The sequence below is a fragment of the Oryzias latipes genome, chromosome 21 (assembly GCF_053564925.1).
Source record: "Oryzias latipes strain Hd-rR chromosome 21, Olatipes_Hd-rR_3.1".
Lineage (NCBI taxonomy): Eukaryota > Metazoa > Chordata > Actinopteri > Beloniformes > Adrianichthyidae > Oryzias > Oryzias latipes.
In genome coordinates, this window is record NC_136257.1 from 34307114 (window position 1) to 34334111 (window position 26998).

A 26998-nucleotide genomic window follows, 5' to 3' on the forward strand; every position below is an offset into this window, starting at 1 on the left:
AGGGAAAACACCTGAAATCTTTGGTCTGATATTCATGTCTGTCAGTTTTTATTGTTGGTAATATTTTCTGCACTTTATGGACCATTCAGGCTCCACTACCTCTGATGTGGTTAACCCAGTCATTGTTCTCTGGAAGTACTTCATGCGAATGGAAATGCTATTCCCCTGTTTGCTATTTTTCTGAATTTCTTAATTATCAAAATGATATAATCTTTATAAAATTCTTCTTTGAAGTTGTCTTTTGCCTAAGATCTGTTCCAGTTTTTCCTCCTCCCACTCTGCCTTTCTGTGTCTGTAATCTCATTTCTTGGTTTGTACTTCAAACAGCATATTGTGGCGACCCGGGGGTTAGCGCTGCCTTCTGCCCCAAAGGCTCATGGGAAGTGGGGAGCTTAAGGGTGAAACCTTGAGTCAGAGGGCTGGAAGCTGAAGTGACCCTCCATGCTGTTTGGGCTGTATGTGTGCTGGAATAAACAGACTTGTTGCTCAAAAGCTAATATTGCCTCTCTCTACGTTTCCTCCAACCTGAGACTGTCCAGGGTCGTGTGGTGTCTGGGGCACGGACAGCTCTCCAATGAAGCCATCTAAATAGCAGTTGGCTTTCGCTATCCCACTAAAGTGACGGTTTGGCCGGATCGTTACAATATAATGTGTGCATAAATCAGGAGGAGCAGGTGCGTGTTTTCTGTCAGAACGGACACATTTCCACACAGATGTGATGTAAAAGCGTGAAAACAGGAGGAGGAACTTTATTAAAACAGAATCTCTCAAAAACCAACAGGTGAGTTCAGGTGTCCTTTCAAACGTCACAGAGAATCGTCCACTTTCTTGTTCTGTCAGAAGAAGTCTGACGCCAGGGGCCGGCGTTTCCCCGGGCCCTTCGCTGTCTTGGAGGTCTTGGTCTTTGAACGCTTCTTGCCGGTTATCGGCGTGGTGGGAGGAGTCTTTAAAACGCCAAACTTTGGTTTCTGCTCCGGGTCAAACGGCACTCGAGATGACCCCTCTGGACTCAGGAGCAGGCTGCGGTCGCTCTTCCTGAACTCTGCAGGGGGGGCAGATGGGGTTCATTAGCGAGCAGATCGGGGTCCTCAGATATTCAGCAGAACTGCAGACGGGGGCCGCATTTCAAAAACCAACCCTGGACACCAGAGACGGAGAACCTGAAAGAACTCAATCGACCTGTTCCACACGCCGTCTGTCCCCAGAACCCTCTCCAACAGAACTGCTGGCTTTTTGAGCCAGTTTGACTCCGTTTAGTCTCCTTTTCCACTTTTTGATCCCTGTCCTGTGACTTCCACTGTGATGCAGGTCAGACTTTAGAACGTTGTCCAGGTTCTATCAACCTGCGTTCCTCAGCTCGCTGTCCTGATGAAAACCTGCAGCGTCACTAGCTGCGGCTCTATGGGCAAAATGTCTTTGATCGGATCAAAGATCGGTTTAGAATTGAACTGTGGACATAGACCACACTTTTGGTCGGAATGACTCGTTTAGACATGCGCAGAACTCTCTAAAACACTGGAAACAACCGTAGAAGAAGAAATATTTAGATCCGTTGTAAACAAAGAAACCTGCTACATAGAGCGAGATGATCTTCTAAACGTGATTTTATTATTACGATGATTATTAAGTGCCTGTTCACTCATAATCTTTGTAATCTGTGCTTCTTTCTTGGCTGAGTGGAGCCAGAAGGAGGGTTAGGGAGGGATCAGAAGGTTGGATGGTGGATCTCCAGGACCAGAACTGGATCAACATTCCTGCTTCTCCAAACGGAGCGCGCTCGGACCGTCCTTTAACCATCTGTGTGGGAACCCGAGACCCACACTCCACTGTGACAACACTTCAGAGTGGGACCTGCAGCTCCTCCCCACACCTGCGGGTTCTTCAGGAACACCTGTGGATCTGCAGAATCCACCGCACCATCCAGAAAACCCAGAACCGCGGGACTCTGAGGCCCGATTTCAAACAGAAGATGACTGATCAGAGAAACGACAGCCACATGCGGGTTCTCACCAGCCGTCTGGTTGTTCTTCAGGCCGAAGGTCACCTTCTTCAGCTCAGATCTGGGGGTGGGTTTCTTCTGTGGAGACAAAGCAGCAAACGGGTCACATGACAGGACCAAGACCACGAACCCTCTGGACCTGGAACCAAAAACATTCAGCAGAAGCAGGACAGAGGTAACTCATGAGGGACTTTAAGATCTGTGGAGGAACCCGAGAGAACATCAGCTCTTCATCTTCTGAGGTCAAAGGTCGAACTTTGGTAGAACCCACCGGGTTCTGCCAAAGCTCCTCCGGGGTCAAGCTACCCTCAATCATTGTACCTTCTTCTTGGAGTGCGGGGTGACCTGCCCCACCCTGGTCTTGCAGAAGAGAGGCTTAGGAACCACAGTCCTGGTCTGAAAGGACACGAAGGGGCGGACCTTCAGATCACCATGAAGGGGCGGACCTTCAGATCACCGTGAAGGGGGCGGACCTTCAGATCACCGTGAAGGGGGCGGACCTTCAGATCACCGTGAAGGGGGCGGACCTTCAGATCACCGTGAAGGGGGCGGACCTTCAGATCACCGTGAAGGGGGCGGACCTTCAGATCATCGTGAAGGGGGCGGACCTTCAGATCACCGTGAAGGGGCGGACCTTCAGATCACCATGAAGGGGGCGGACCTTCAGATCACCGTGAAGGGGGCGGACCTTCAGATCACCGTGAAGGGGGCGGACCTTCAGATCATCGTGAAGGGGGCGGACCTTCAGATCATCGTGAAGGGGGCGGACCTTTGTACTCACCTTGACCTGCTGGGGTTTCTTGGCGTCCATCTTTCCTTCTGCCGCCTCCTTCAGCTCATCCGCCTCAAACTCAAACTCCACGGGGATCTTCTTCCTCCTCCTCTTCTTCACTTTCTCCTGGCAGTCAACCGATGGCAGCTCAGTTGTCAGACGGGTTTCCTCTGAGATCTGACTCTGGGGTCCGTTCATCTTTTTCTTCTTTGCTGCTGTTGCCACGGTAACCTCAGGTGTTTTCTCTTCGCCAGCTTGCAGGCTTTCTGCATTTCCTCTGGCCTGCTCAGCTGCTGACAGTTTCCTCTTCTTCCTCTTCTTCAGAGGTGAGACGGGTCCTGGTTCTGGAGACTCTAGGGGTTTCGGGTCCACGTCGGCACCAGACTTCTGCTCGTCTCCTGTGGCCTCTGGCTGCTGTAACGCTCCAGCAGAGACTTCAGGACCTCCGGTCTTCTGCTGGTCCGCTTCTTCGGCCCTTGGACTTTTCTTCATCCTGATGGATGAGACCTTTCTCCTCTTTGGAACGACCACGCTTGACTCCACGCCGCCTTCAGCCTCCGCTTTGACAGAAGCCGGCGAGCCGTTGACTGGAGGCCCAGCTGGGGCCTTCATCTTCTTGGCCTTGTTTGTGATCTCAGCAGGAGCTTCATCTTTGGACTCGGGAGGTTCTGAGGCTTCCTCTGCTTCGACCCCCAGAACCTTGCTTTTCCTCCTCCTCCTCCTCTTCTTCTTCATTAAGGAACCGCGGTTCTCTGTTTCAGCTGGAGCCGAGGTCTGCTGAAGCTCCTGAAGCTCTTGGAGCTCCGCTTTGGTGCTCTTCTTCCTCTTTGGTTGGTCTTTCTGCACGGCAGTGCTGAGCTCTTCCTCTGCAGCCTTTAGCTCTGGGGTTTCTTCTGGACCCTCTGATGGATCCGAGGCTCTCTGCAAACGCTCTTCTGCCATCTTCACGTCAGCTGCAGTTTGGTCTTCAGAGTTCACTTCATCTCCAAGAACTTCCTTCTTCCTCTTCTTCTTCTTCTTCTTCTTCACCGCTGCCTCTGCTGGTTCATTGTTCTGGTTTTGCTGCTTGGTGACGTCGCTTCCTGAAAACAAGGAAGCAGAATAAAAGTTCTGCCTGAGACGACCCGGCCCGGCTACAAGAACCCCACAAAGATCAGAAGATGATTTCAGTTTGAAAGAAAAGTCAACAGAACCAAACCGACAAAGGTTCTGTTTGACAGGAACCACAGCTGTGAGTTCCAAGAACCGGCAGAAGGTTTGGATCCACCCCAGCGGCTGAACCGCCCACCTGACTTGGAAGCCTTCTTCTGTCCTGCTGCCGGCTCTTCCTCACCACGGCCCAGGCGAGCCGCCCTCTTCATCCTCTTCCTGCTGCCGAACATGTCGTCGTCTTCGTCCGTGGAGACCTCCTCCGGATACTCGTCCTGAGGAAACACGCCTGAGCAGAGGAGCGGAGTGAGACCCTGAAGATCCACGAGAACCGCAGTAAATCCAGGAGGTTCTACCTTCACTGAGGTCCTTCAGCCTGCAGCAGCACATGGAAGACAAGCAGAAGCACAGAGGATCGTTTGGACTCAGTTCTACAAGTTCTCCTCAACAAAACCAGAACATTTCTGTTCTGATAGCAGCCACAGAGGTGGACCTCAGTCCAACGACCAGCAGAACCCGACAGGGGAGCCTTGGGCCAGACAGGAGGTAATGTGGGATCTGAGCTCCTCATCCAAGTTCTACATTCTAGCACCCAAGAACCTGGCCAGAACCAGATTCTGGTCGTGTTCAAACACTTATGGACCAGAGGAGCACAGAAACACAGACGGCACCAAAAGATACTCACACTTTAACGATTCTGTAGAGTTTTCGTCGGTTCTGACCTGGCGTGCTGCCCCGACCCGCCAGCGCCAGGAGCCGGTCTGCAACAGCGGCGTAATCGAACTGAAAAACACCAGAAGAAGCTTTAGAGGTCATCTTCATCATCGAGATCTGTTTGTGTGGCAGACAGACGACATTTGACCTCTTCGCCTAAACGCTGAAAACAAAGTCTTTAAAAAAGTTCATCTCAGCAGCAAATAGAAGTTCTGAGAGGTTTGTTTCTAATGACATCTGGTACCAGAACCATGGGACGGTCTGAAGCCAAAGCTTCTTCAAATGATACAAAAATCTGTTGGTTTTCAACCAGCAACCGTCTCCTCGTCATGGAGGACAGATCTGCTAGATGATGTACGTTCTGATGGCTGTTGGACCGGCCAGGTTCAGACCACCTAACTCCTGACAGCTGTCCCTGTCCAGAACACTCAAATCATCAAGACCCCACCCCTTACCTGTAAGACTGGTCCAATGTCCTCATCACCTGAAAGCTGGGACTCCAGGTCCAAAGGAAGAAGATCCTCCTCCTCTTCCTCACTGGAGTCTTTGCCTGAAAGCAGAAACCTAAACCAGCTATAGGAAACCAACACAATGAGGCGACAGGGGGAGGGAACACGAGAACAGGGGGAGGGAACACGAGAACAGGGGGAGGGAACACGAGAACGGGGGGAGGGAACACGAGAACGGGGAGAGGGAACACGAGAACAGGGGGAGGGGACACGAGAACAGGGGGAGGGGACACGAGAACAGGGGGAGGGAACACGAGAACAGGGGGAGGGACACGAGAACAGGGGGAGCGAACACGAAAACAGGGGGAGGGAACACGAGAACAGGGGGAGGGAACACGAGAACAGGGGGAGGGAACACGAGAACAGGGGGAGGGAACACGAGAACAGGGGGAGGGAACACGAGAACAGGGGGAGGGAACACGAGAACAGGGGGAGGGAACACGAGAACAGGGGGAGGGAACACGAGAACAGGGGGAGGGGACACGAAAACAGGGGGAGGGAACACGAAAACAGGGGGAGGGAACACGAAAACAGGGGGAGGGAACACGAAAACAGGGGGAGGGAACACGAAAACAGGGGGAGGGAACACGAAAACAGGGGGAGGGAACACGAGAACAGGGGGAGGGACACGAGAACTGGGGGAGGGAACACGAGAACAGGGGGAGGGAACACGAGAACAGGGGGAGGGAACACGAGAACAGGGGGAGGGAACACGAGAACAGGGGGAGGGAACACGAGAACAGGGGGAGGGAACACGAGAACAGGGGGAGGGGACACGAGAACAGGGGGAGGGGACACGAGAACAGGGGGAGGAACACGAGAAGAGGGGGAGGGAACACGAGAAGAGGGGGAGGGAACACGAGAAGAGGGGGAGGGAACACGAGAAGAGGGGGAGGGAACACGAGAAGAGGGGGAGGGAACACGAGAACAGGGGGAGGGACACGAGAACAGGGGGAGGGACACGAGAACAGGGGGAGGGAACACGAGAACAGGGGGAGGGAACACGAGAACAGGGGGAGGGAACACGAGAACAGGGGGAGGGAACACGAGAACAGGGGGAGGGGACACGAGAACAGGGGGAGGGGACACGAGAACAGGGGGAGGGGACACGAGAACAGGGGGAGGGGACACGAGAACAGGGGGAGGGGACACGAGAAGAGGGGGAGGGGACACGAGAAGAGGGGGAGGGAACACGAGAACAGGGGGAGGGAACACGAGAACAGGGGGAGGGAACACGAGAACAGGGGGAGGGAACACGAGAACAGGGGGAGGGACACGAGAACAGGGGGAGGGACACGAGAACAGGGGGAGGGACCACGAGAACAGGGGGAGGGAACACGAGAACGGGGGGAGGGAACACGAGAACGGGGGGAGGGAACACGAGAACAGGGGGAGGGGACACGAGAACAGGGGGAGGGGACACGAGAACAGGGGGAGGGAACACGAGAACAGGGGGAGGGAACACGAGAACAGGGGGAGCGAACACGAAAACAGGGGGAGCGAACACGAAAACAGGGGGAGGGAACACGAGAACAGGGGGAGGGAACACGAGAACAGGGGGAGGGAACACGAGAACAGGGGGAGGGAACACGAGAACAGGGGGAGGGAACACGAGAACAGGGGGAGGGGACACGAAAACAGGGGGAGGGAACACGAAAACAGGGGGAGGGAACACGAAAACAGGGGGAGGGAACACGAAAACAGGGGGAGGGAACACGAAAACAGGGGGAGGGAACACGAAAACAGGGGGAGGGAACACGAAAACAGGGGGAGGGAACACGAGAACAGGGGGAGGGACACGAGAACTGGGGGAGCGAACACGAAAACAGGGGGAGGGAACACGAGAACAGGGGGAGGGAACACGAGAACAGGGGGAGGGAACACGAGAACAGGGGGAGGGAACACGAGAACAGGGGGAGGGAACACGAGAACAGGGGGAGGGAACACGAGAACAGGGGGAGGGAACACGAGAACAGGGGGAGGGGACACGAGAACAGGGGGAGGAACACGAGAACAGGGGGAGGGAACACGAGAAGAGGGGGAGGGAACACGAGAAGAGGGGGAGGGAACACGAGAAGAGGGGGAGGGAACACGAGAAGAGGGGGAGGGAACACGAGAACAGGGGGAGGGACACGAGAACAGGGGGAGGGACACGAGAACAGGGGGAGGGAACACGAGAACAGGGGGAGGGAACACGAGAACAGGGGGAGGGAACACGAGAACAGGGGGAGGGAACACGAGAACAGGGGGAGGGGACACGAGAACAGGGGGAGGGGACACGAGAACAGGGGGAGGGGACACGAGAACAGGGGGAGGGGACACGAGAAGAGGGGGAGGGGACACGAGAAGAGGGGGAGGGGACACGAGAACAGGGGGAGGGGACACGAGAACAGGGGGAGGGAACACGAGAACAGGGGGAGGGAACACAAGAACAGGGGGAGGGAACACGAGAACAGGGGGAGGGACACGAGAACAGGGGGAGGGACCACGAGAACAGGGGGAGGGACCACGAGAACAGGGGGAGGGAACACGAAAACAGGGGGAGGGAACACGAAAACAGGGGGAGGGAACACGAAAACAGGGGGAGGGAACACGAAAACAGGGGGAGGGAACACGAAAACAGGGGGAGGGAACACGAAAACAGGGGGAGGGAACACGAAAACAGGGGGAGGGAACACGAGAACAGGGGGAGGGGACACGAGAACAGGGGGAGCGAACACGAAAACAGGGGGAGGGAACACGAGAACAGGGGGAGGGAACACGAGAACAGGGGGAGGGAACACGAGAACAGGGGGAGGGAACACGAGAACAGGGGGAGGGAACACGAGAACAGGGGGAGGGAACACGAGAACAGGGGGAGGGAACAAGAGAACAGGGGGAGGGAACACGAGAACAGGGGGAGGGAACACGAGAACAGGGGGAGGGAACACGAAAACAGGGGGAGGGAACACGAGAACAGGGGGAGGGACACGAGAACTGGGGGAGCGAACACGAAAACAGGGGGAGGGAACACGAGAACAGGGGGAGGGAACACGAGAACAGGGGGAGGGAACACGAGAACAGGGGGAGGGAACACGAGAACAGGGGGAGGGAACACGAGAACAGGGGGAGGGAACACGAGAACAGGGGGAGGGGACACGAGAACAGGGGGAGGAACACGAGAACAGGGGGAGGGAACACGAGAAGAGGGGGAGGGAACACGAGAAGAGGGGGAGGGAACACGAGAAGAGGGGGAGGGAACACGAGAAGAGGGGGAGGGAACACGAGAACAGGGGGAGGGACACGAGAACAGGGGGAGGGACACGAGAACAGGGGGAGGGAACACGAGAACAGGGGGAGGGAACACGAGAACAGGGGGAGGGAACACGAGAACAGGGGGAGGGAACACGAGAACAGGGGGAGGGGACACGAGAACAGGGGGAGGGGACACGAGAACAGGGGGAGGGGACACGAGAACAGGGGGAGGGGACACGAGAAGAGGGGGAGGGGACACGAGAAGAGGGGGAGGGGACACGAGAACAGGGGGAGGGGACACGAGAACAGGGGGAGGGAACACGAGAACAGGGGGAGGGAACACAAGAACAGGGGGAGGGAACACGAGAACAGGGGGAGGGACACGAGAACAGGGGGAGGGACCACGAGAACAGGGGGAGGGAACACGAGAACAGGGGGAGGGAACACGAAAACAGGGGGAGGGAACACGAGAACAGGGGGAGGGAACACGAGAACAGGGGGAGGGAACACGAGAACAGGGGGAGGGAACACGAGAACAGGGGGAGGGAACATGAGAACAGGGGGAGGGAACACGAGAACAGGGGGAGGGAACACGAGAACAGGGGGAGGTACAGCCGACGGTACGAAAGAACCTGCAACAGAAGGAGGATTCCTACCATTGACTAGTTTTCCTTGATCACCCCCTCTCTGGGTTTTTGGCCCCCCCTCGCTGTCCTCGGGGTCAGACTCCTCCGCTTGCCCCACCTCCCTCATCAGGTCCTCCAGGGCGAAGGGAGCCTGGTCGATGATTGTGCTGAAGATGCTCCTGCAGATGGCGCTGAAGAGCATCTGACTGAAGAAGCAGGAGGATCAACAGTCAGTGGACCCGCCTCACAGGTTCTGGAGGTTCTGCAGTGAGGACTTACTTCTTGGTTTTGGCCACGGTTCTGCAGAAGGGGTCGATGAAGGTCAGGTTCTGTTCAGCAGTGAGCTGCAGAAGACAAAGCAGAGATTTGGTACTGACTCACACCTGGGTCCAGACAGAGCAAAGAACCGGAACCACTGACAGCACCTTAAGACCAGCTCCTGAGATAACATTGGGTCATCAGTATCGATTTTAATCCCATCATGACCAACATCAGCGTCAACACAGATTGGTCAGGAGGAGGAGAACCCACCCGGACCCCCAGAACCACGCCAGAGATTCTCCATGGACCATGAACTTAATGCCAAGAGATCCAAACTTCTGGACTCTTCATTCCTACATTCCTGACACCCCCTTCCTCAGAACACCAAATCCGGTCCAATCAACACCACCCTCTTCTCATAGGAGATGAAGCCTGATGGGTCAGCTGTGGTCCAGTGTGATACCTCTGCAGAACCCACGGCGGCCAGCTCGGTCAGGTACAGCTCCAGAATATGGAGCTGGAGTCCAGCAGGGGTTTCGCTGTCGCTCTGCAGCAGCTGAGAGCCCAGCAGCTCCAGGAACCCGGTCACCGCCCTGGAGGGGGGGCAAAACAGGCCCGGGTTCATTCAAACCGGGTCAATGTCCAACAGAAAACAGGTGTGTTCAGAACCTTACCTGCTGTCCCAGGAGTTCCTCTTCAGAACCTCAAAGGTCTGTCTGAACATGAAGCGGATCAACTGAAAAGACATTCATGAACTTTAGGGCTGTACGGGTCACCTGCTCAGATCCAGACCTGGAACGTTCCTGACAGAGATGAGCCCCAGACAACATCTCCGCCTGCTGACTCAGCAGATATCTGCAGCATTTACCTGGAAGAACTTGTCCATCCGCAGGCGATCAATGCCGGTCCACTCCCGCTTCATGGTCTGCAGGAAGCTCTGGAAGAACAGAAGCTCTGCAGGGAGAGCAGCAGGAGTCAAGACCGGACTCGAGACAGGGCTCAAGACCGAAGTCTAGGCCGGAGTCTAGGCCGGAGTCGAGGCCCGAGTCGAGGCCCGAGTCGAGGCCCGAGTCGAGACCGGAGTCGAGACCCGAGTCTAGACCGGAGTCTAGGCCGGAGTCGAGACCCGAGTCGAGACCCGAGTCGAGACCGGGGTCTAGGCCGGAGTCTAAGCCGGAGCCTAGGCCGGAGTCGAGACCCGAGTCTAGGCCGGAGTCGAGACCCGAGTCTAGGCCCGAGTCTAGGCCGGAGTCGAGACCCGAGTCAAGACCGGACTTAAGACCCGAGTCAAGACCTGACTCGAGGCCGGACTCAAGACCCGAGTCTAGACAGGAGTCTAGGCCGGAGTCAAGACCCGAGTCTAGGCCAGAGTCTAGGCCGGAGTCGAGACCCGAGTCTAGGCCCGAGTCGAGACCCGAGTCTAGACCGGAGTCTAGGCCGGAGTCGAGACCCGAGTCGAGACCCGAGTCGAGACCGGGGTCTAGGCCGGAGTCTAAGCCGGAGCCTAGGCCGGAGTCGAGACCCGAGTCTAGGCCGGAGTCGAGACCCGAGTCTAGGCCCGAGTCTAGGCCGGAGTCGAGACCCGAGTCAAGACCGGACTTAAGACCCGAGTCAAGACCTGACTCGAGGCCGGACTCAAGACCCGAGTCTAGACAGGAGTCTAGGCCGGAGTCAAGACCCGAGTCTAGGCCAGAGTCTAGGCCGGAGTCGAGACCCGAGTCTAGGCCCGAGTCGAGACCCGAGTCTAGGCCGGAGTCGAGACCCGAGTCTAGGCCGGAGTCGAGACCCGAGTCTAGGCCGGAGTCGAGACCCGAGTCTAGGCCGGAGTCGAGACCCGAGTCTAGGCCAGACTTAAGACCCGAGTCAAGACCGGACTCAAGACCAGAGTCAAGACCGGACTCAAGACCAGAGTCAAGACCGGACTCAAGACCAGAGTCAAGACCGGACTCAAGACCAGAGTCAAGACCGGACTCAAGACCAGAGTCAAGACCGGACTCAAGACCCGAGTCAACACCGGACTCAAGACCCGAGTCAACACCGGACTTAAGACCCGAGTCAAGACCGGACTTAAGACCCGAGTCAAGACCTGACTTAAGACCCGAGTCAAGACCTGACTCGAGGCCGGACTCGAGACCCGAGTCTAGGCCGGAGTCGAGACCCGAGTCTAGGCCGGAGTCGAGACCCGAGTCTAGGCCGGAGTCGAGACCCGAGTCAAGACCGGACTTAAGACCCGAGTCAAGACCGGACTTAAGACCCGAGTCAAAACCGGACTTAAGACCCGAGTCAAGACCTGACATATGACCCAATTCAAGACCCGAGTCTAGGCCGGAGTCGAGACCCGAGTCTAGGCCGCAGTCGAGACCCGAGTTTAGGCCGGACTTAAGACCAGAGTCAAGACCGGACTCAAGACCAGAGTCAAGACCGGACTCAAGACCAGAGTCAAGACCGGACTTAAGACCCGAGTCAAGACCGGACTTAAGACCCGAGTCAAGACCGGACTTAAGACCCGAGTCAAGACCGGACTTAAGACCCGAGTCAAGACCTGACATATGACCCAATTCAAGACCCGAGTCAAGACCAGAGTCGAGGCCGGAGTCAAGACCAGACTCATGACCCGAGTCAAGACCTGACTTAAGACCCGAGTCTAGAAACACGGAGGTTACTTACGCTTGTCGGTGTGGGGGAAGCTGTGGACGAGGTTGGAGATCTGCGAGGACAGCTCCTCCTTCAAAAACACAAAGAGAATGAGGATGATCCACGAGGACACGTTCTGCAGAGGATCCATGCAGACAGCAGCTGTTCCTGAGGAAAAGCCCGTCTGGAGAACAGTTCTACAGAACAGTGGATGTCACAGACGCCCCGATCTCCAGACCAGGTAAAAGCAGGTTGCCTTCACTAGGAGGCGTCAGCACAGATGGACAGAACCTCATGTTCTGCTGGAAAGCAGATCAACGGTGAGACCTCCACCAGAGCCCAGGACCCTGAAGGTCTGTGGCATCGGCAGGAGGCCCTTCATGGTCGTGTCAGGAGGAGGAGGCGGCTGACCGTCACAGACCTGCAGCAGAGGCTTGTCCTGCATCCACAGGCAGTAGAAGAGACCCTTCCAGAGCTTCAGCAGCTCCTCAGCGGAGAATCCACCTGGAAGGAGAACCAGGAGAACATTCATCCAGGAGCCACTACAGAACCGCTCCAACAGGGTGGACCCTTCCTGGTTCTCGCTGGCAGAACACACCAGATCCAGAAACAGGGAACTTTCCTTCAGGTAGAACTAAGTGTTCTGTCGGACTTAGGTTCTGGTTGCGCTGCTTGTTATTTACTTGACTTTACCGTCATACCTGTCCACGCGCTCCAGCTGACACATGATTTACGCCGTTTAGGCGCGTGACTCAGGTGACAAACAACCGGGAGACTTTAGAATCGGGTAACCGGAGAACCACCAGCCTCCCTCAGCGGGCCGGGTCAGCCTGGGTTCTGTGGCACCCGAAGCGGGCTCACCTGCGGCGCCCTCGCGCGCGCTGATGTACTTCTTGAGTTTGCGCAGAGCTCTGGTCCGGACGGGTTTCTCGTTGGAGGCCAGTCTTTGGGCCAGCTGGACCTCCGGCTGCTGAGACGAAGCCATGCTAGCGGGCTTTTCACGTGCACGCCAGCTAAAACTTTACCCACGTTCTCAAACGCGGCGCGGCTGGATGACGTCAGAGCTGCTACGTCGCAGGCTCCACCCCCCGCCCGCTTCCAGCTCCAAGACGTTTCCTACAATAAAAGAGCAGAACGGTTCTGTTCGGGAGACTCTGCTGGCCGGTCCTGGAGCGGTTTGCTGTTGTGTATTTTAATCAGGTGGAGGAAAAAAAGATATTCCTTTTCAAGCGTGTGAGTGAAAGTGGGCTGTGACGTCAACACGCGCTGGTTTTTGGGTAATGTAGTTTAGTGAACCTGTGAGCTGGTTCCAAACGGCTCTACGTTCACACTGCAGGCTGAAACGACCCAATTCCGATTTTTTTGCCCCCAAGCGGCCCAATTCCGATCTTTTCATGACAGTCTGAATGACACAGATCCGATCTTTTCAATTGCGACCCAGGCCCAGTGGATTTGCCGGCCTGATTCCGAATTGTAGCCGTTCTTTTCAATTGCGACCGCCGTCTGACCGGCCAGGCGACTTGATTCCGAACTGTACGTCATCGACACGCAACAAACGTCATCATTTTGCGTTAAAGTAGGCAGGAACGAGAACGTAAACATCAACCATGGTGGACGATGCTGCTGAGATCAGTCAGTGGAAGGGAAGCGAGGTCACTGATTGGATTAATATTTGGGCTGATCGCTCTTTTCAGGCCAAACTCCAGGGCTCTTATTGCAACTGGGCGGTTTTTGAAAAAGTTTCCAGATAAATGGCAGAGCGTGGTGTTGAACCTTTCCCGTGATAATTTTTTTTTCTTTCTCCCCTTTGACCGTGCTCAGAAGCGCGGGGGACCCGAGGCGATCCTCCTCCTCCTCTCTGTTCTGATCCTTAGATTCTCCAGAACGGGTTAATAAAGAGTCCATAGCATTTATTCTGGGGGAAACCTTCTTTTATTACCGTCCTCCGTAACACACAACAAGAATGCGCGCGCACACACTGCCCCCCCCCCCATTCTCTATCGCGGCACGCGCTTGCACACACGCGGGCGAGCGGCTCCAACACATACACATTTCCATTCCACAACAGTGGGTACAGACGATCCCGACTCCAATGCCTTCTTAAAATGAGAAGATTGTAATTGTGCTGCTCCTTTGTGAAAATAAATTTAATATTACAAAAAGAGCTCCGCTTTTGACAACACTGTTGTTGACATCTGCTCCGCAAACGAGTGACGTCGTTCACCGTTGAGTATTCTTCTGGCTTCTGCGCATGCGGGTCTCGTTTGGGTCGTGTCACGGTCACACTGGAGATCACAAAAGTTCGGATTTACTTGGAAATGTGAACGGTCTAGCAAACAATTCGGATTTTTTTCCGAATTGAGCATTAAGCCCTGCAGTGTGAACGTAGCCGTAACATGAAAATGTAAGAAGGTCAGAGGCGGATATAATATGGAAACATTAATGCAAATAAAGAGAAAACAGTAAAATGTATTTGTTTACTACAATCGGTAACAGTTTCAACCTATTTTTCATTTGATCTGAACCAATAGAAATTTAAAATGAAACAACAAATTACAACTTTTGGTCTTTCCAGATTTCAAAATAAAATGTTTATTTTCTCCTAAAAAAATGGAGCTACTTCGATAATGAAAAACAATTTTTCATCATTATCATTGCAGCACCCAACAGTAGGGGTGCTATATAAACTCATCATCCTCTCCTTCACTCTCACTCATGGTGCAGAAACTTAATTAAAGTAGGAAAAAATAACTCGGCAAAACCCAGTAAAACAACTAAACACATTTGGTCAAAAAGCCAAATCTGTCCAGACAGGCAAAGGGAATGGTAACCCACAATCCCTTGCGGTGCAGATTTAACAGCAGCACCGAAGTTACACCTACTTAATTGAATTAATTTGAATCAAAGTTAAAAAAAATGTCTGACAACTGTGTGTTATTTTTAAACTGACTTAACTAAAAAAACGATTTATCTTAACTGAAGCAAATAAGGAAGTTAGATCAAAGTATAAAGTTTCTCTTTCCAACATCCACATGTGGTCTTATCACCCTCTCACGGTGGAAAAAGTATTATCTGAGCTTCTTCATCCACTAAATCATCTTCAAATAGACACGCCATGCTGCTTCACCTCTCTGAAAACAAACTAACCTTCAACTAAACCTGCTCCAGACCAGGTTATGTTCAGAGCATGAGTTGCTATGGCAAGTTGACCTACCCGGAAACATACCTCCATTTCTGGAACTAAGAGCTGAGGTTATCGGCTTCCTTAGCCTCAAACTTACCGTGGTAACTAGCATAACCTGCTCTCTGGAGTAACCCCCTGTTCGCTGTGCAGTAAATAAAATACAATAAACAGTTAAAAAAAAACAATTTAAATACATGTATACAAAAACAAAAAGTTCTACATTAAAACAGAATATGTAACAATAAAACAAGTACGAAAATTACAACAGCCCCCCCCCTCCCCCCCTCCCCACACCTACACACACCGATGCACCGGTTTCTCTGGGTTCCTCGCGAGCCTGAGACCCGAACCTGAACAGGTGAGACTTCTCTCCAACCTTGGATCATCAGGAGATGAAGGCTGGGAAGACCGAGCCAGAAGGTTCTGAGGAAGTCTAGAGTCTGGATGGGCTCCAGAAGACCCGCCTGACGGGGGCTGATCCTGAAGGCCCTGAGGTCAGGAGGAGGATCCACGTGGACCCCAGGAACCGAGCCTCCTTCTGGGCCGCGCGCTCTTCTTCAGCACTGTTCTCCACCTGGAGCGAGGCAGTGGGCGGGGTTTAGCGACAAGAGTGTTCTCTCAGTGCCTCTTATTACCAGGTGGGATTCGAACCCGCGTCGAAACAGAACCGCTTATATTCTGTAAAGGAGGCCCAACTAGAGTCGTTTCCGGTCCAGGGAAGTTCTGGGTTCGGCACCAACAGGTGGTTTCTTTTTTCTTTTTTTCCCCAGGTGGTTTCTTCGGAATCGGAGCTGAATACAGTGACGTCAGAGTAGTGCGTGCGCGCGCGCAGTGACAGATGCTCGCTCTCAGTCAACCAGGAAGTGGACTCCGGGACAGACTCACGTCAGGATTCAAGGTGAGTTCGGCAGCTCGAACACAGGTCCTGTTCTGGATTCAAGCTCGGAACCCGGTCCAGGACCCGTGAACCGCGTGTCCAACCTACGGGACCAGAACCCGCCGCTGGTCAAAGCATGGATACCGTCAGCGCGTGCCGGTTCCGTGGTTTCGTCCTTACCTGACGCTGACTCGGTTCCGATTTGAGACCATCTGGGTTTATTCGATTGATTCTTTGTTTTATTTAACATATTTTTGAGCGAACCTGCATAGCAGACACGGTTCGGTCCGGATCCGACCGAAGACCTTAAATATTAACGAATTCCAGAACCGGTCCGAGTCGAACCATGTTTGGGACGATCACACCTCAAACTGTAAAGTACTGGTCCGGTTCGGACAACGGTGCCCTGACAGCGCTTCAGTCCGGTACCAGGAAGCAGTGACGTCACCACACCTGCTGCATTCGCTTTAAACTTAGAGCCAGAGGTCTGAACCGGATCACGTGACCCGCCGCACCGATCCTCGTGACGGTCCCGAGTTAAGCACGAAAGCTGCCGAAGGTCAGAGGAGAGAGGTTCCGAGAGTCTTCTCTGGTCCCGGAGCTCCAACAGAACCTTCATCATCCTCAGAGGCGCGTGCGACATCAGAGGCGGCGCTCCCACGTGACACAGAAACATCAAAGGAAAGATCCGAGGTCCAGAGAAGCTTTGCACCATGACGGTCCAGTCTCTGAAGAACAGATCCACAACCGCATCTGGCGTCCGAAGATGGAGGTTGTTCTGGACCTTCAGAACCCCTCTGACTGACAGAACTCCAGCAGGTCACCAGAGGGTTGCTGATGGAAGAAGGCGTCCATGAACCTCGGGCTTCTGAGGGAGAATTTAGGCCAACGTGGTTAGACTCTGATCCAACCCACATCTGGACTCCACAAATGGATCAGAACCTCTGCTTTCCTGTGACCCGTTTGCTCAAACCTTCATGACCTTCATGGTTCTGCTCCCTGATGGAGGTCCGTTTCTCTCCTTTCATTCAGACCGCCTCTGTCCCGCCACATACCCGAGGTCCTCTGGGACAAGCTGAAGCAATGTCTGGATAACCATCAGTCTGATCCGCGAGCTTCATCCAGAACGTCCAACATGGCGCCGGTTCCTCCAGGGGTTCGACTGCTGGCTTCCTTTAACAAGGACCAATGGTGAGTCTTCATTAGTTCTGCAGGACACTTTTAGAACCATGATGATGTCTCAGAATCTTGTTTGATCCTTCCGTTGATGTTTCAGACAGAACCTGACGCTGATACTCTGGTTTTGTTTCTTTCCTCTGTCGTGTTCTGTTGGACCTGCAGGTACCGAGCTTTGACCTTCTTTCTCACATTCCTGCTCTACACCAGCTTCCACCTCTCCAGGAAACCCATCAGCATTGTGAAGGTAATTTGTGTCACCTGAGGGGGGTCAAAGGTCAGCCTGGGTTGTGGGGTGAGATGTTTGGAAACATCAGCTAATGCTGGAACATCTCAGAGGGTCCGATGGACCTCGGGCTGCTTGGTTCTGAAGTGAATGTTCTTCTGCTCCCTCACTGGCAGAGCGAGCTTCATAAGAACTGCTCAGCGTTTGGAGGCCAGGGCCCTTCCTCACTGCTGCTCCGGCCTGACATGGACTGCAGCTGGAAACCTTTTGGTTGGTGACTGGTTCCTCCTCTGGCTGACGATCAGGAACAGTGATTAGGACAGAACTTCTGGAACAGCCTGAAGATGTTTCCATTCCTCACTCAGAGTTTGTGTCCTCAGACAAGAAGAACTACAAGGAGCTGCTGGGAACGATGGACTACTCCTTCCTGTGCGCCTACGCCGTCGGCATGTACCTCAGGTGAGACGGTTCCATCAGAGGAACGATATTCCCTGATGGAGGAACGTCAGAGGTGAAGGGAGGAACCAGGAAGCTGACGTCTCCCCCCCCCCCACCCCCACAGCGGCATCATCGGGGAGCGTCTGCCCATCCGGCTGTACCTCACCGTGGGGATGCTGAGCAGCGGCTTCTTCACCTGCCTTTTCGGTATGGGTTACATATACAACATCCACAGCCTGAGCTTCTACATCTTTGTGCAGGTGAGTGCAGTCAGGGGGCTTTCAAACAAATGCAGCTTCGTTTCCTGTGAGGAGGAGGAGGAGGAGGAGGAGTCACAGCCGTCTCCTTTGCTCCTCACACAGGTGGCCAACGGCTTGGTCCAAACCACCGGCTGGCCCAGTGTGGTGACCTGCATCGGGAACTGGTTTGGAAAGGGAAGGTAAGCTCGGTGCAGGCTGAAGCTGCTGGTGGGGGTGGGGGACGAAGCTCGGCCCCTAACGGTGTGTGACCCCCCCACGTCAGGCGAGGACTCATCATGGGGCTGTGGAACTCCCACACCTCTGTGGGGAACATCCTGGGCTCCCTGATCGCCGCCTACTGGGTCTCCTCCAACTGGGGCCTGTCCTTCATCATCCCAGGACTCATCATCATGGCCATGGGGGTGGTCTGCTTCCTCTTCCTCATCGAACGTGAGTTTCTCCTCCTCCTCCTCCTCCTTCAGAGGAGAAACTGCACCAGCAGACAATCCGCAGACCAGCAGGACCCTTTTCTCTGCTGAGCCTTCCGATGAAATGTCTGAACGTTGCGGTTCTGTGAGGTTCTCCTCTTGAACGTTGCGGTTCTGTGAGGTTCTCCTCTTGAACGTGGCGGTTCTGTCAGGTTCTCCTCTTGAACGTTCCGGTTCTGTGAAGTTCTCCTCTTGAACGTGGCGGTTCTGTCAGGTTCTCCTCTTGAACGTGGCGGTTCTGTCAGGTTCTCCTCTTGAACGTGGCGGTTCTGTCAGGTTCTCCTCTTGAACGAGGCGGTTCTGTCAGGTTCTCCTCTTGAACCTTGCGGTTCTGTGAAGTTCTCTTGAACGTGGCGGTTATGTGAAGTTCTCCTGTTGAACGTGGCGGTTATGTGAAGTTCTCCTCTTGAACGTGGCGGTTCTGTGAAGTTCTCCTCTTGAACGTGGCGGTTCTGTCAGGTTCTCCTCTTGAACGCGGCGGTTCTGTCAGGTTCTCCTCTTGAACGTGGCGGTTCTGTCAGGTTCTCCTCTTGAACGTGGCGGTTCTGTCAGGTTCTCCTCTTGAACGTGGCGGTTCTGTCAGGTTCTCCTCTTGAACCTTGCGGTTCTGTGAAGTTCTCCTCTTGAACGTGGCGGTTCTGTGAAGTTCTCCTCTTGAACGTGGCGGTTCTGTGAAGTTCTCCTCTTGAACGTGGCGGTTCTGTCAGGTTCTCCTCTTGAACGTGGCGGTTCTGTCAGGTTCTCCTCTTGAACGTGGCGGTTCTGTCAGGTTCTCCTCTTGAACGTGGCGGTTCTGTCAGGTTCTCTTCTTGAACGTGGCGGTTCTGTCAGGTTCTCCTCTTGAACGTGGCGGTTCTGTCAGGTTCTCCTCTTGAACGTTGCGGTTCTGTCAGGTTCTCCTCTTGAACGTTGCGGTTCTGTCAGGTTCTCCTCTTGAGCGTTGCGGTTCTGTCAGGTTCTCCTCTTGAACGTTGCGGTTCTGTCAGGTTCTCCTCTTGAACGTGGCGGTTCTGTCAGGTTCTCCTCTTGAACGTGACGGTTCTGTCAGGTTCTCCTCTTGAACGTTGCGGTTCTTTCAGGTTCTCCTCTTGAACGTTGCGGTTCTGTCAGGTTCTCCTCTTGAACGTGGCGGTTCTGTCAGGTTCTCCTCTTGAACGTGGCGGTTCTGTGAAGTTCTCCTCTTGAACATTGCGGTTCTGTGAGGTTCTCCTCTTGAACGTGGCGGTTCTGTGAAGTTCTCTTGAACATTGCGGTTCTGTGAGGTTCTCCTCTTGAACGTGGCGGTTCTTTGAAGTTCTTTTGAACGTTGCGGTTCTGTCAGGTTCTCCTCTTTAACGTGGCGGTTCTGTGAAGTTCTCTTGAACATTGCGGTTCTGTGAGGTTCTCCTCTTGAACGTGGCGGTTCTGTGAAGTTCTCCTCTTGAACGTGGCGGTTCTGTGAAGTTCTCTTGAACGTTGCGGTTCTGTCAGGTTCTCCTCTTTAACGTGGCGGTTCTGTGAAGTTCTCTTGAACATTGCGGTTCTGTGAGGTTCTCCTCTTGAACGTGGCGGTTCTGTGAAGTTCTCCTCTTGAACGTTGCGGTTCTGTGAGGTTCTCTTGAACGTGGCGGTTCTGTGAAGTTCTCCTCTTGAACGTGGCGGTTCTGTCAGGTTCTCTTCTTGAACGTGGCGGTTCTGTCAGGTTCTCCTCTTGAACGTGGCGGTTCTGTCAGGTTCTCCTCTTGAACGTTGCGGTTCTGTGAAGTTCTCCTCTTGAACGTGGCGGTTCTGTCAGGTTCTCCTCTTGAACGTTGCGGTTCTGTCAGGTTCTCCTCTTGAACGTTGCGGTTCTGTCAGGTTCTCCTCTTGAACGTTGCGGTTCTGTCAGGTTCTCCTCTTGAACGTGACGGTTCTGTCAGGTTCTCCTCTTGAACGTTGCGGTTCTTTCAGGTTCTCCTCTTGAACGTTGCGGTTCTGTCAGGTTCTCCTCTTGAACGTTGCGGTTCTGTCAGGTTCTCCTCTTGAACGTGGCGGTTCTGTGAAGTTCTCCTCTTGAACATTGCGGTTCTGTGAGGTTCTCCTCTTGAACGTGGCGGTTCTGTGAAGTTCTCTTGAACATTGCGGTTCTGTGAGGTTCTCCTCTTGAACGTGGCGGTTCTTTGAAGTTCTTTTGAACGTTGCGGTTCTGTCAGGTTCTCCTCTTGAACGTGGCGGTTCTGTGAAGTTCTCCTCTTGAACATTGCGGTTCTGTGAGGTTCTCCTCTTGAACGTGGCGGTTCTGTGAAGTTCTCCTCTTGAACGTGGCGGTTCTGTGAAGTTCTCTTGAACGTTGCGGTTCTGTCAGGTTCTCCTCTTTAACGTGGCGGTTCTGTGAAGTTCTCTTGAACATTGCGGTTCTGTGAGGTTCTCCTCTTGAACGTGGCGGTTCTGTGAAGTTCTCCTCTTGAACGTTGCGGTTCTGTGAGGTTCTCTTGAACGTGGCGGTTCTGTGAAGTTCTCCTCTTGAACGTTGCGGATCTGTCAGGTTCTCCTCTTGAACGTGGCGGTTCTGTGAAGTTCTCTTGAACATTGCGGTTCTGTGAGGTTCTCCTCTTGAACGTTGCGGTTCTGTGAAGTTCTCCTCTTGAACGTGGCGGTTCTGTGAAGTTCTCTTGAACGTTGCGGTTCTGTCAGGTTCTCCTCTTTAACGTGGCGGTTCTGTGAAGTTCTCTTGAACATTGCGGTTCTGTGAAGTTCTCTTGAACATTGCGGTTCTGTGAAGTTCTCTTGAACGTGGCGGTTCTGTGAAGTTCTCCTCTTGAACGTGGCGGTTCTGTGAAGTTCTCCTCTTGAACGTTGCGGTTCTGTCAGGTTCTCCTCTTGAACGTGGCGGTTCTGTCAGGTTCTCCTCTTGAACGTTGCGGTTCTGTCAGGTTCTCCTCTTGAACGTTGCGGTTCTGTCAGGTTCTCCTCTTGAACGTTGCGGTTCTGTCAGGTTCTCCTCTTAAACGTGGCGGTTCTGTGAGGTTCTCCTCTTGAACGTGGCGGTTCTGTGAGGTTCTCCTCTTGAACGTGGCGGTTCTGTGAGGTTCTCCTCTTGAACGTGGCGGATCTGTGAGGTTCTCCTCTTGAACGTTGCGGTTCTGTGAGGTTCTCCTCTTGAACGTTGCGGTTCTGTGAAGTTCTCCTCTTGAACGTGGCGGTTCTGTGAAGTTCTCCTCTTGAACGTTGCGGTTCTGTGAGGTTCTCCTCCTGAACCTTCCGGTTCTGTCAGGTTCTCCTCTTGAACCTTGCGGTTCTGTGAAGTTCTCCTCTTGAACGTGGCGGTTCTGTGAAGTTCTCCTCTTGAACGTGGCGGTTCTGTGAAGTTCTCCTCTTGAACGTGGCGGTTCTGTCAGGTTCTCTTCTTGAACGTGGCGGTTCTGTGAGGTTCTCCTCTTGAACTTGGCGGTTCTGTGAAGTTCTCCTCTTGAACGTTGCGGTTCTGTGAGGTTCTCCTCTTGAACGTGGCGGTTCTGTGAAGTTCTCCTCTTGAACGTTGCGGATCTGTGAAGTTCTCTTGAACGTGGCGGTTCTGTCAGGTTCTCTTCTTGAACGTGGCGGTTCTGTGAGGTTCTCTTCTTGAACGTGGCGGTTCTGTGAGGTTCTCTTCTTGAACGTGGCGGTTCTGTGAGGTTCTCTTCTTGAACGTGGCGGTTCTGTGAAGTTCTCCTCTTGAACGTGGCGGTTCTGTCAGGTTCTCCTCTTGAACGTGGCGGTTCTGTGAGGTTCTCCTCTTGAACGTTGCGGTTCTGTCAGGTTCTCCTCTTGAACGTTGCGGTTCTGTCAGGTTCTCCTCTTGAACGTGGCGGTTCTGTGAGGTTCTCCTCTTGAACGTGGCGGTTCTGTCAGGTTCTCCTCTTGAACGTGGCGGGTCTGTGAGGTTCTCCTCTTGAACGTTGCGGTTCTATCAGGTTCTCCTCTTGAACGTTGCGGGTCTGTGAAGTTCTCCTCTTGAACGTGGCGGTTCTGTCAGGTTCTCCTCTTGAACGTGGCGGTTCTGTGAGGTTCTCCTCTTGAACGTTGCGGTTCTGTCAGGTTCTCCTCTTGAACGTTGCGGTTCTGTGAGGTTCTCCTCTTGAACGTGGTGGTTCTGTGAAGTTCTCCTCTTGAACGTTGCGGTTCTGTGAAGTTTCTTCCTGAACCTTCCGGTTCTGTGAGGTTCTCCGCTTCAGCAGGAACGTCTTTCCGTGCTGACCTGCCCGACCTTTCTCCTCGTTTCTGTAGATCCCAACGACCTGAGGAGTATCCACGCGCAGAACCTGCCTCCAGGCGTCCAGAGTGTGAGTAGACGCCTCCATGTCCTCCGAGCGGTTCTGCAGAACCGGGTCGTCTCTGTGGAGATGTCCAGGTTCCATTATAATAAATAAGATTCAGTTTTAGAAAGATGATGCATTTTATTCTGGAAAAAAACCTTTTGATTCATAACTTGTGACAGAGTTCTAACTTTGTTCCATAAATCAGTTTTTTTGACTAAAACTGCGGTTTGATCCTGACATTGGAGTGAATCTGTGACTTCAGCGGCGGTAAAGGTTCCCAGAGGAACCTGCTGACCGGATCCAATCCTGTTCTTCCAGGTTCCAGCCAAGTGCTGGAGCGGAGCCAACGGACACACCCAGGTGTACCTGCAGTACAAGCACCACAAAAACCAGGTGTGTGCTTCTCTGAGGGTTCCCCTAGAAGGTGTCAGAACGTCTCCTGTGTGGGGTCACCAACGCTTCACACGGACCATCAGGGATTGGATGGGGGGGGGGGCTTTCTTATTGTTCTTTAGACAAAAACAAACTTTTTGTTGAGTTTAAATTGGAATGTAGTAACCAAGGAAATCCAGATCCAGATCTTCCCTCACAGAAGTCAGTCCCCACTCTTCATCACTGCGTCTGATGATGATGGGGGGGTCTCAGTCCTGGACAGAAAACACGTCCTGGGATGAACCAGCAGGCATTCTGTCGGTGGACCATGACGTATTCCCGGGTCGGTGGACTGTCTTTATCTTTCCAGGTAGATCCTCATGGAAAGGTCAGCGGGTCAGAACCTGGATCTCCAGCTGCTCATTTACTGATTAGTCATTCTAGATCCAAACGTGCCGCGGCTCTGGTTCTGGGACCTCTTTTGGGTTCAGGTGTTTAGCGGTAACAGTAAACGTGGACTCGCCGTCAACATGAGGGCGAAGGGGAGGGTGCGGCGTGGCGGTGTAGACCGTTCTGGATTGACCTGACACGCTTCCTTTGCTGGTTGACCTGTCTTGTTCTGAGAAGGGATCCGGTTCTGGTTCCTGATCTGTGCGTCCGGTCCACACTAGGGTTGTGACACGGAGCTGCTGCTGCCTCAGGACGACGCCTGCATCCCCTTGCAGCCTGTCATGGTGGTGAAGAGCGGCGCCGAGCCCTCCGCCATCAGCTTCATGGGCGCGCTGCGGATCCCAGTAAGTGACCTTCTCATGGAGGCGGGGAGAAGCCGTGCGTCTTCGTCGTGTGTCTTGTGCCGGGCGGCGGTTCTCCGTGGCGGCGTGCTAACGGCGGCGGTGTTCCTCTGCAGGGCGTGGTGGAGTTCTCTCTGTGTCTCCTGTTTGCTAAGCTGGTCAGCTACACCTTCCTTTTCTGGCTGCCACTCTACATCACCAAAGCAGGTGAGTACCGCGCAGGTGCTAACAGGAAGTCAGCTCCAGTCCTAGCCTTCACAATAAAAGTCTGAGCGCAGTCGTGTGTTGTCATGGTAACAAGCCTCGAGTTAGCGGTGAGCTGACATGCAGAACCTGTGCTTTTGTTTCAGCTCACCTGGATGCAAAGAGAGCCGGCGACCTTTCCACTCTCTTTGATGTTGGGGGAATTGTGGGTAGGTACGTCTCCAACCACTTACCTGCGTTCACCTTCCGAGCTCACACCTGTGCTCACCTGTCCACACAGGGGGGGTCCTGGCAGGTGTGATCTCTGACAAACTGGGAAAGAGGGCCACCACGTGCGCAGTCATGCTGCTGCTGGCCGCCCCCACCGTGAGTGTGCACGTGACCTTCTCCCCCACGCGGCCCGGTTCCGTGGGTTTGTTCTCACTGTCTCCTCCTGGTTCTGTTCTCCAGCTCTACGGCTTCTCCATGATCAGCCAGTTCGGTCTGGGTCCAACCATCGGTGAGATCATCCGTCCCTTTTCAGACCGTCTCTTCTCGGCGCCGTTTGGACGGATGTCGGGACAGGAAGGGATCTGATTGTACAAAATACTAGTTTATGCAGCGCTCTAGAACCAGAACTTTATCCTGTCAGAGAGACTCTGGTTCTTGTTGGATGTTCTTCATCCAGAGTTCTGCATCAAACTAAAGACGAGAAGAATCCAGAAAATTCCATAAGAGGCAGAATCGCGTGTTTAGGAAGTGTAGGTTAGTTTTCCGTGTTCTGTGGATGTGGAGGTCCGGATCTGACCCGGTTGTGGTTACAGGGATGCTGCTGGTCTCTGGAGCTCTGGTGAACGGCCCGTACGCCCTCATCACCACGGCGGTGTCTGCTGACCTGGTAAGCCCACAGAACTGCTGCAGATCCAGCGTGGACGGTTCTGCTCAGCTGTGGTTCTGTCCGTGTGAATTCAGGGGACCCACAAGAGCTTGAAGGGAAACGCCAGAGCGCTGTCCACCGTCACCGCCATCATCGATGGGACGGGATCTGTGGGTGAGTCCTCCACACGCGCGCCTTGATACTTCAAACTAGGGATGGGAATTGAAGCCCCATGAAGCCTCGTTGGGGTTCATGTAATTCTGCCAGAAATATGAACCACCCATTCAGGGCTTTGAACCGCACAGAACAGCGTCATCTGGTGGCGGACTGGACGTATATTACGCTTCAACTAAGCTCTTTGTAACACTTCAATGTAGAAATGATGATGAAAAAACCTAAAACAAAACAATGTTGTTAACGATGATTAACCTAAAACACAACATGTTCATTTCTGTGAGACGCGCTTGACACAGCAAAACACACATACATGAAGGAAATAAATACAAAGCAAATAAAAAACAAAAAGTAAAATGCTGGACTAGAACCCTAAAACTCAAACGATGCATTTGGCGCGTCATACGTCATCAACCACGTGATCTGCGCGCCGAAGCGTCCGCGTCAAACAGGCCGTCCCTACTTCAAACCCATTCGGGCATCAGAGGACAGAGTCTGTCTGCACGGTGACCTCTGACCTCTGACCTGGTCCTGATGATGATGTCAGCATTCCAGCACTGATCAGCTGCCCGGATGCTGAAGCTGGGCCGTCAGCAGCAGTAGAGCAGTGACCCCACCCTGACTAAAAGGCTTCACTGGGATGTGAAGCTCTTGTTGGTGGGGGTTACAGATGGGGGGCCTCTTACCTGCCTGTTTGTGCTCAGGTGCGGCACTGGGCCCCCTGCTGGCGGGGCTGCTGTCATCGTACGGCTGGGATAAGGTCTTCTACATGCTGATGGCGGCGGACTTCTTCGCCCTGCTGGTCAGTGAACGGAGCAGCTCAGAGCTCCGCCTCCTCCTCCGGACCTGATGATCATCCCTGACTGAACCTCACCTTTGTTGTTTGTGTCTCTGCTTGTGTAGTTGTTGTTGCGCCTCGTGACAAATGAGATGACCTCGTCTAAATCTGGTCCCATTTCTCCCGTGGAGTAAGTCTTTACTTTTGGATCCTTCATGTCTGATGTGGGACTCTTCTGAACTGTCGTCATGGTAACGAGTGTGCAGAGCTGCCTCGTCGGCGCGCCCTCCTTTTGTGCTGCGTTGTTGTGCGTTTGTGTGTTCACGACTTCCTGTTTGTGTGTTTCAGGCTGAAGAAGCACTGAGCTGCAGGTCTGGACCTTCCTCTTCCTCGCCTGCCGCAGACGTTTTCTCCGTTCTGTGGAGTCTTCCTCTCTCGTCCGCGATGAAGGAGCCGTTTACGGACCGTTTTCTGTTTACCTTTTATTTATTGTGGTCTTCGGTTAATTTATTGTGGATCTGTCCACACCAATCATGAAGGTTGTGGGTGTAACCTGTGAGGTCACTTCCTGTGAGTGCTGAGGCGCCGTGCCGTCTCACGTGCACTAACTCGTGCACTTTTTTCAAAGCTGCGTGCCTTGTCTGTGGTCGTTTCCTGACTTTGCACTTGATTTCTGTTTACAAAGACCCACTAGTGGGCGCGGTCCGTTTCTGGGAGCAAATAAATGTGGCCTTTCTTCTCTTCGGCGTCGTTTGTGTCCCAACACCTCGGTCCTGCTGGACCCGGACTTCAGAGGCCTCATGACTGGTTCTGTTGGACCTCTGAGCCGCAATGGCATGAGAACTACAGTGTAAAATTCTAATCTTAGGACAAAAGTTTCATTTTTTTACATTTTAAGACCTAAAAATGAGAAAATTAAAAAATTTTGAATTCTACTGTAAGTGTCTGGGCGTTTGTTCTGCAGTAGAACAAACTAATCTACTGGTGGATGAAGGTTCTGCAGAAACCATCTGGTGCCAGTAGATCTGGTTCCTGAACAGG

The 26998-nt window shown here is 53.6% G+C and overlaps 2 protein-coding genes across 6 annotated transcripts; one reads left to right on the plus strand and one right to left on the minus strand.

The window, feature by feature from the left end:
• Positions 1 to 716: 716 nt before the first annotated feature.
• Positions 717 to 15655, minus strand: rrp1 (ribosomal RNA processing 1). 3 transcript variants are annotated; one of them, XM_078939229.1, is made up of 17 exons: positions 15381 to 15655; positions 15180 to 15224; positions 12760 to 13014; positions 12320 to 12402; positions 11932 to 11989; positions 10133 to 10218; positions 9939 to 10000; positions 9728 to 9857; positions 9283 to 9347; positions 9034 to 9209; positions 5090 to 5184; positions 4606 to 4703; positions 4277 to 4296; positions 4060 to 4209; positions 2781 to 3853; positions 2011 to 2077; positions 717 to 1042 (listed from the first exon to the last, which is right to left on the minus strand). In XM_078939229.1, the coding sequence occupies exons 3-17, from the start codon at positions 12881 to 12883 to the stop codon at positions 837 to 839; spliced, it is 2493 nt and encodes an 830-aa protein (XP_078795355.1). In that variant the 5' UTR covers positions 12884 to 13014; positions 15180 to 15224; positions 15381 to 15655; the 3' UTR covers positions 717 to 836. The 3 variants fall into 3 exon arrangements, with proteins under 3 accessions (XP_078795355.1, XP_020557778.1, XP_078795356.1); XM_020702119.3 differs by having other exon boundaries at positions 15395 to 15536; XM_078939230.1 differs by having other exon boundaries at positions 15377 to 15500.
• A 197-nt stretch (positions 15656 to 15852) lies between these two features.
• slc37a1 (solute carrier family 37 member 1) lies at positions 15853 to 26892 on the plus strand. Of its 3 annotated transcripts, none has more exons than XR_013652605.1 (20): positions 15853 to 15980; positions 16992 to 17150; positions 17301 to 17382; positions 17538 to 17631; positions 17742 to 17820; positions 17924 to 18059; positions 18162 to 18238; positions 18322 to 18488; positions 22751 to 22806; positions 23101 to 23175; positions 23826 to 23948; positions 24062 to 24152; positions 24296 to 24358; positions 24430 to 24515; positions 24600 to 24648; positions 24953 to 25026; positions 25101 to 25179; positions 25884 to 25981; positions 26083 to 26208; positions 26306 to 26892. XR_013652605.1 is itself a non-coding variant. In XM_023950714.2 (20 exons), exons 2-20 carry the CDS (start codon positions 17095 to 17097, stop codon positions 26319 to 26321), a joined length of 1566 nt encoding a protein of 521 aa, XP_023806482.1. In that variant the 5' UTR covers positions 15853 to 15980; positions 16992 to 17094; the 3' UTR covers positions 26322 to 26892. The 3 variants fall into 3 exon arrangements, 2 of the variants coding, with proteins under 2 accessions (XP_023806482.1, XP_023806483.1); XM_023950714.2 differs by having other exon boundaries at positions 26083 to 26147; XM_023950715.2 differs by lacking the exons at positions 25884 to 25981; positions 26083 to 26208.
• The last annotated feature ends 106 nt before the right edge of the window (positions 26893 to 26998 follow it).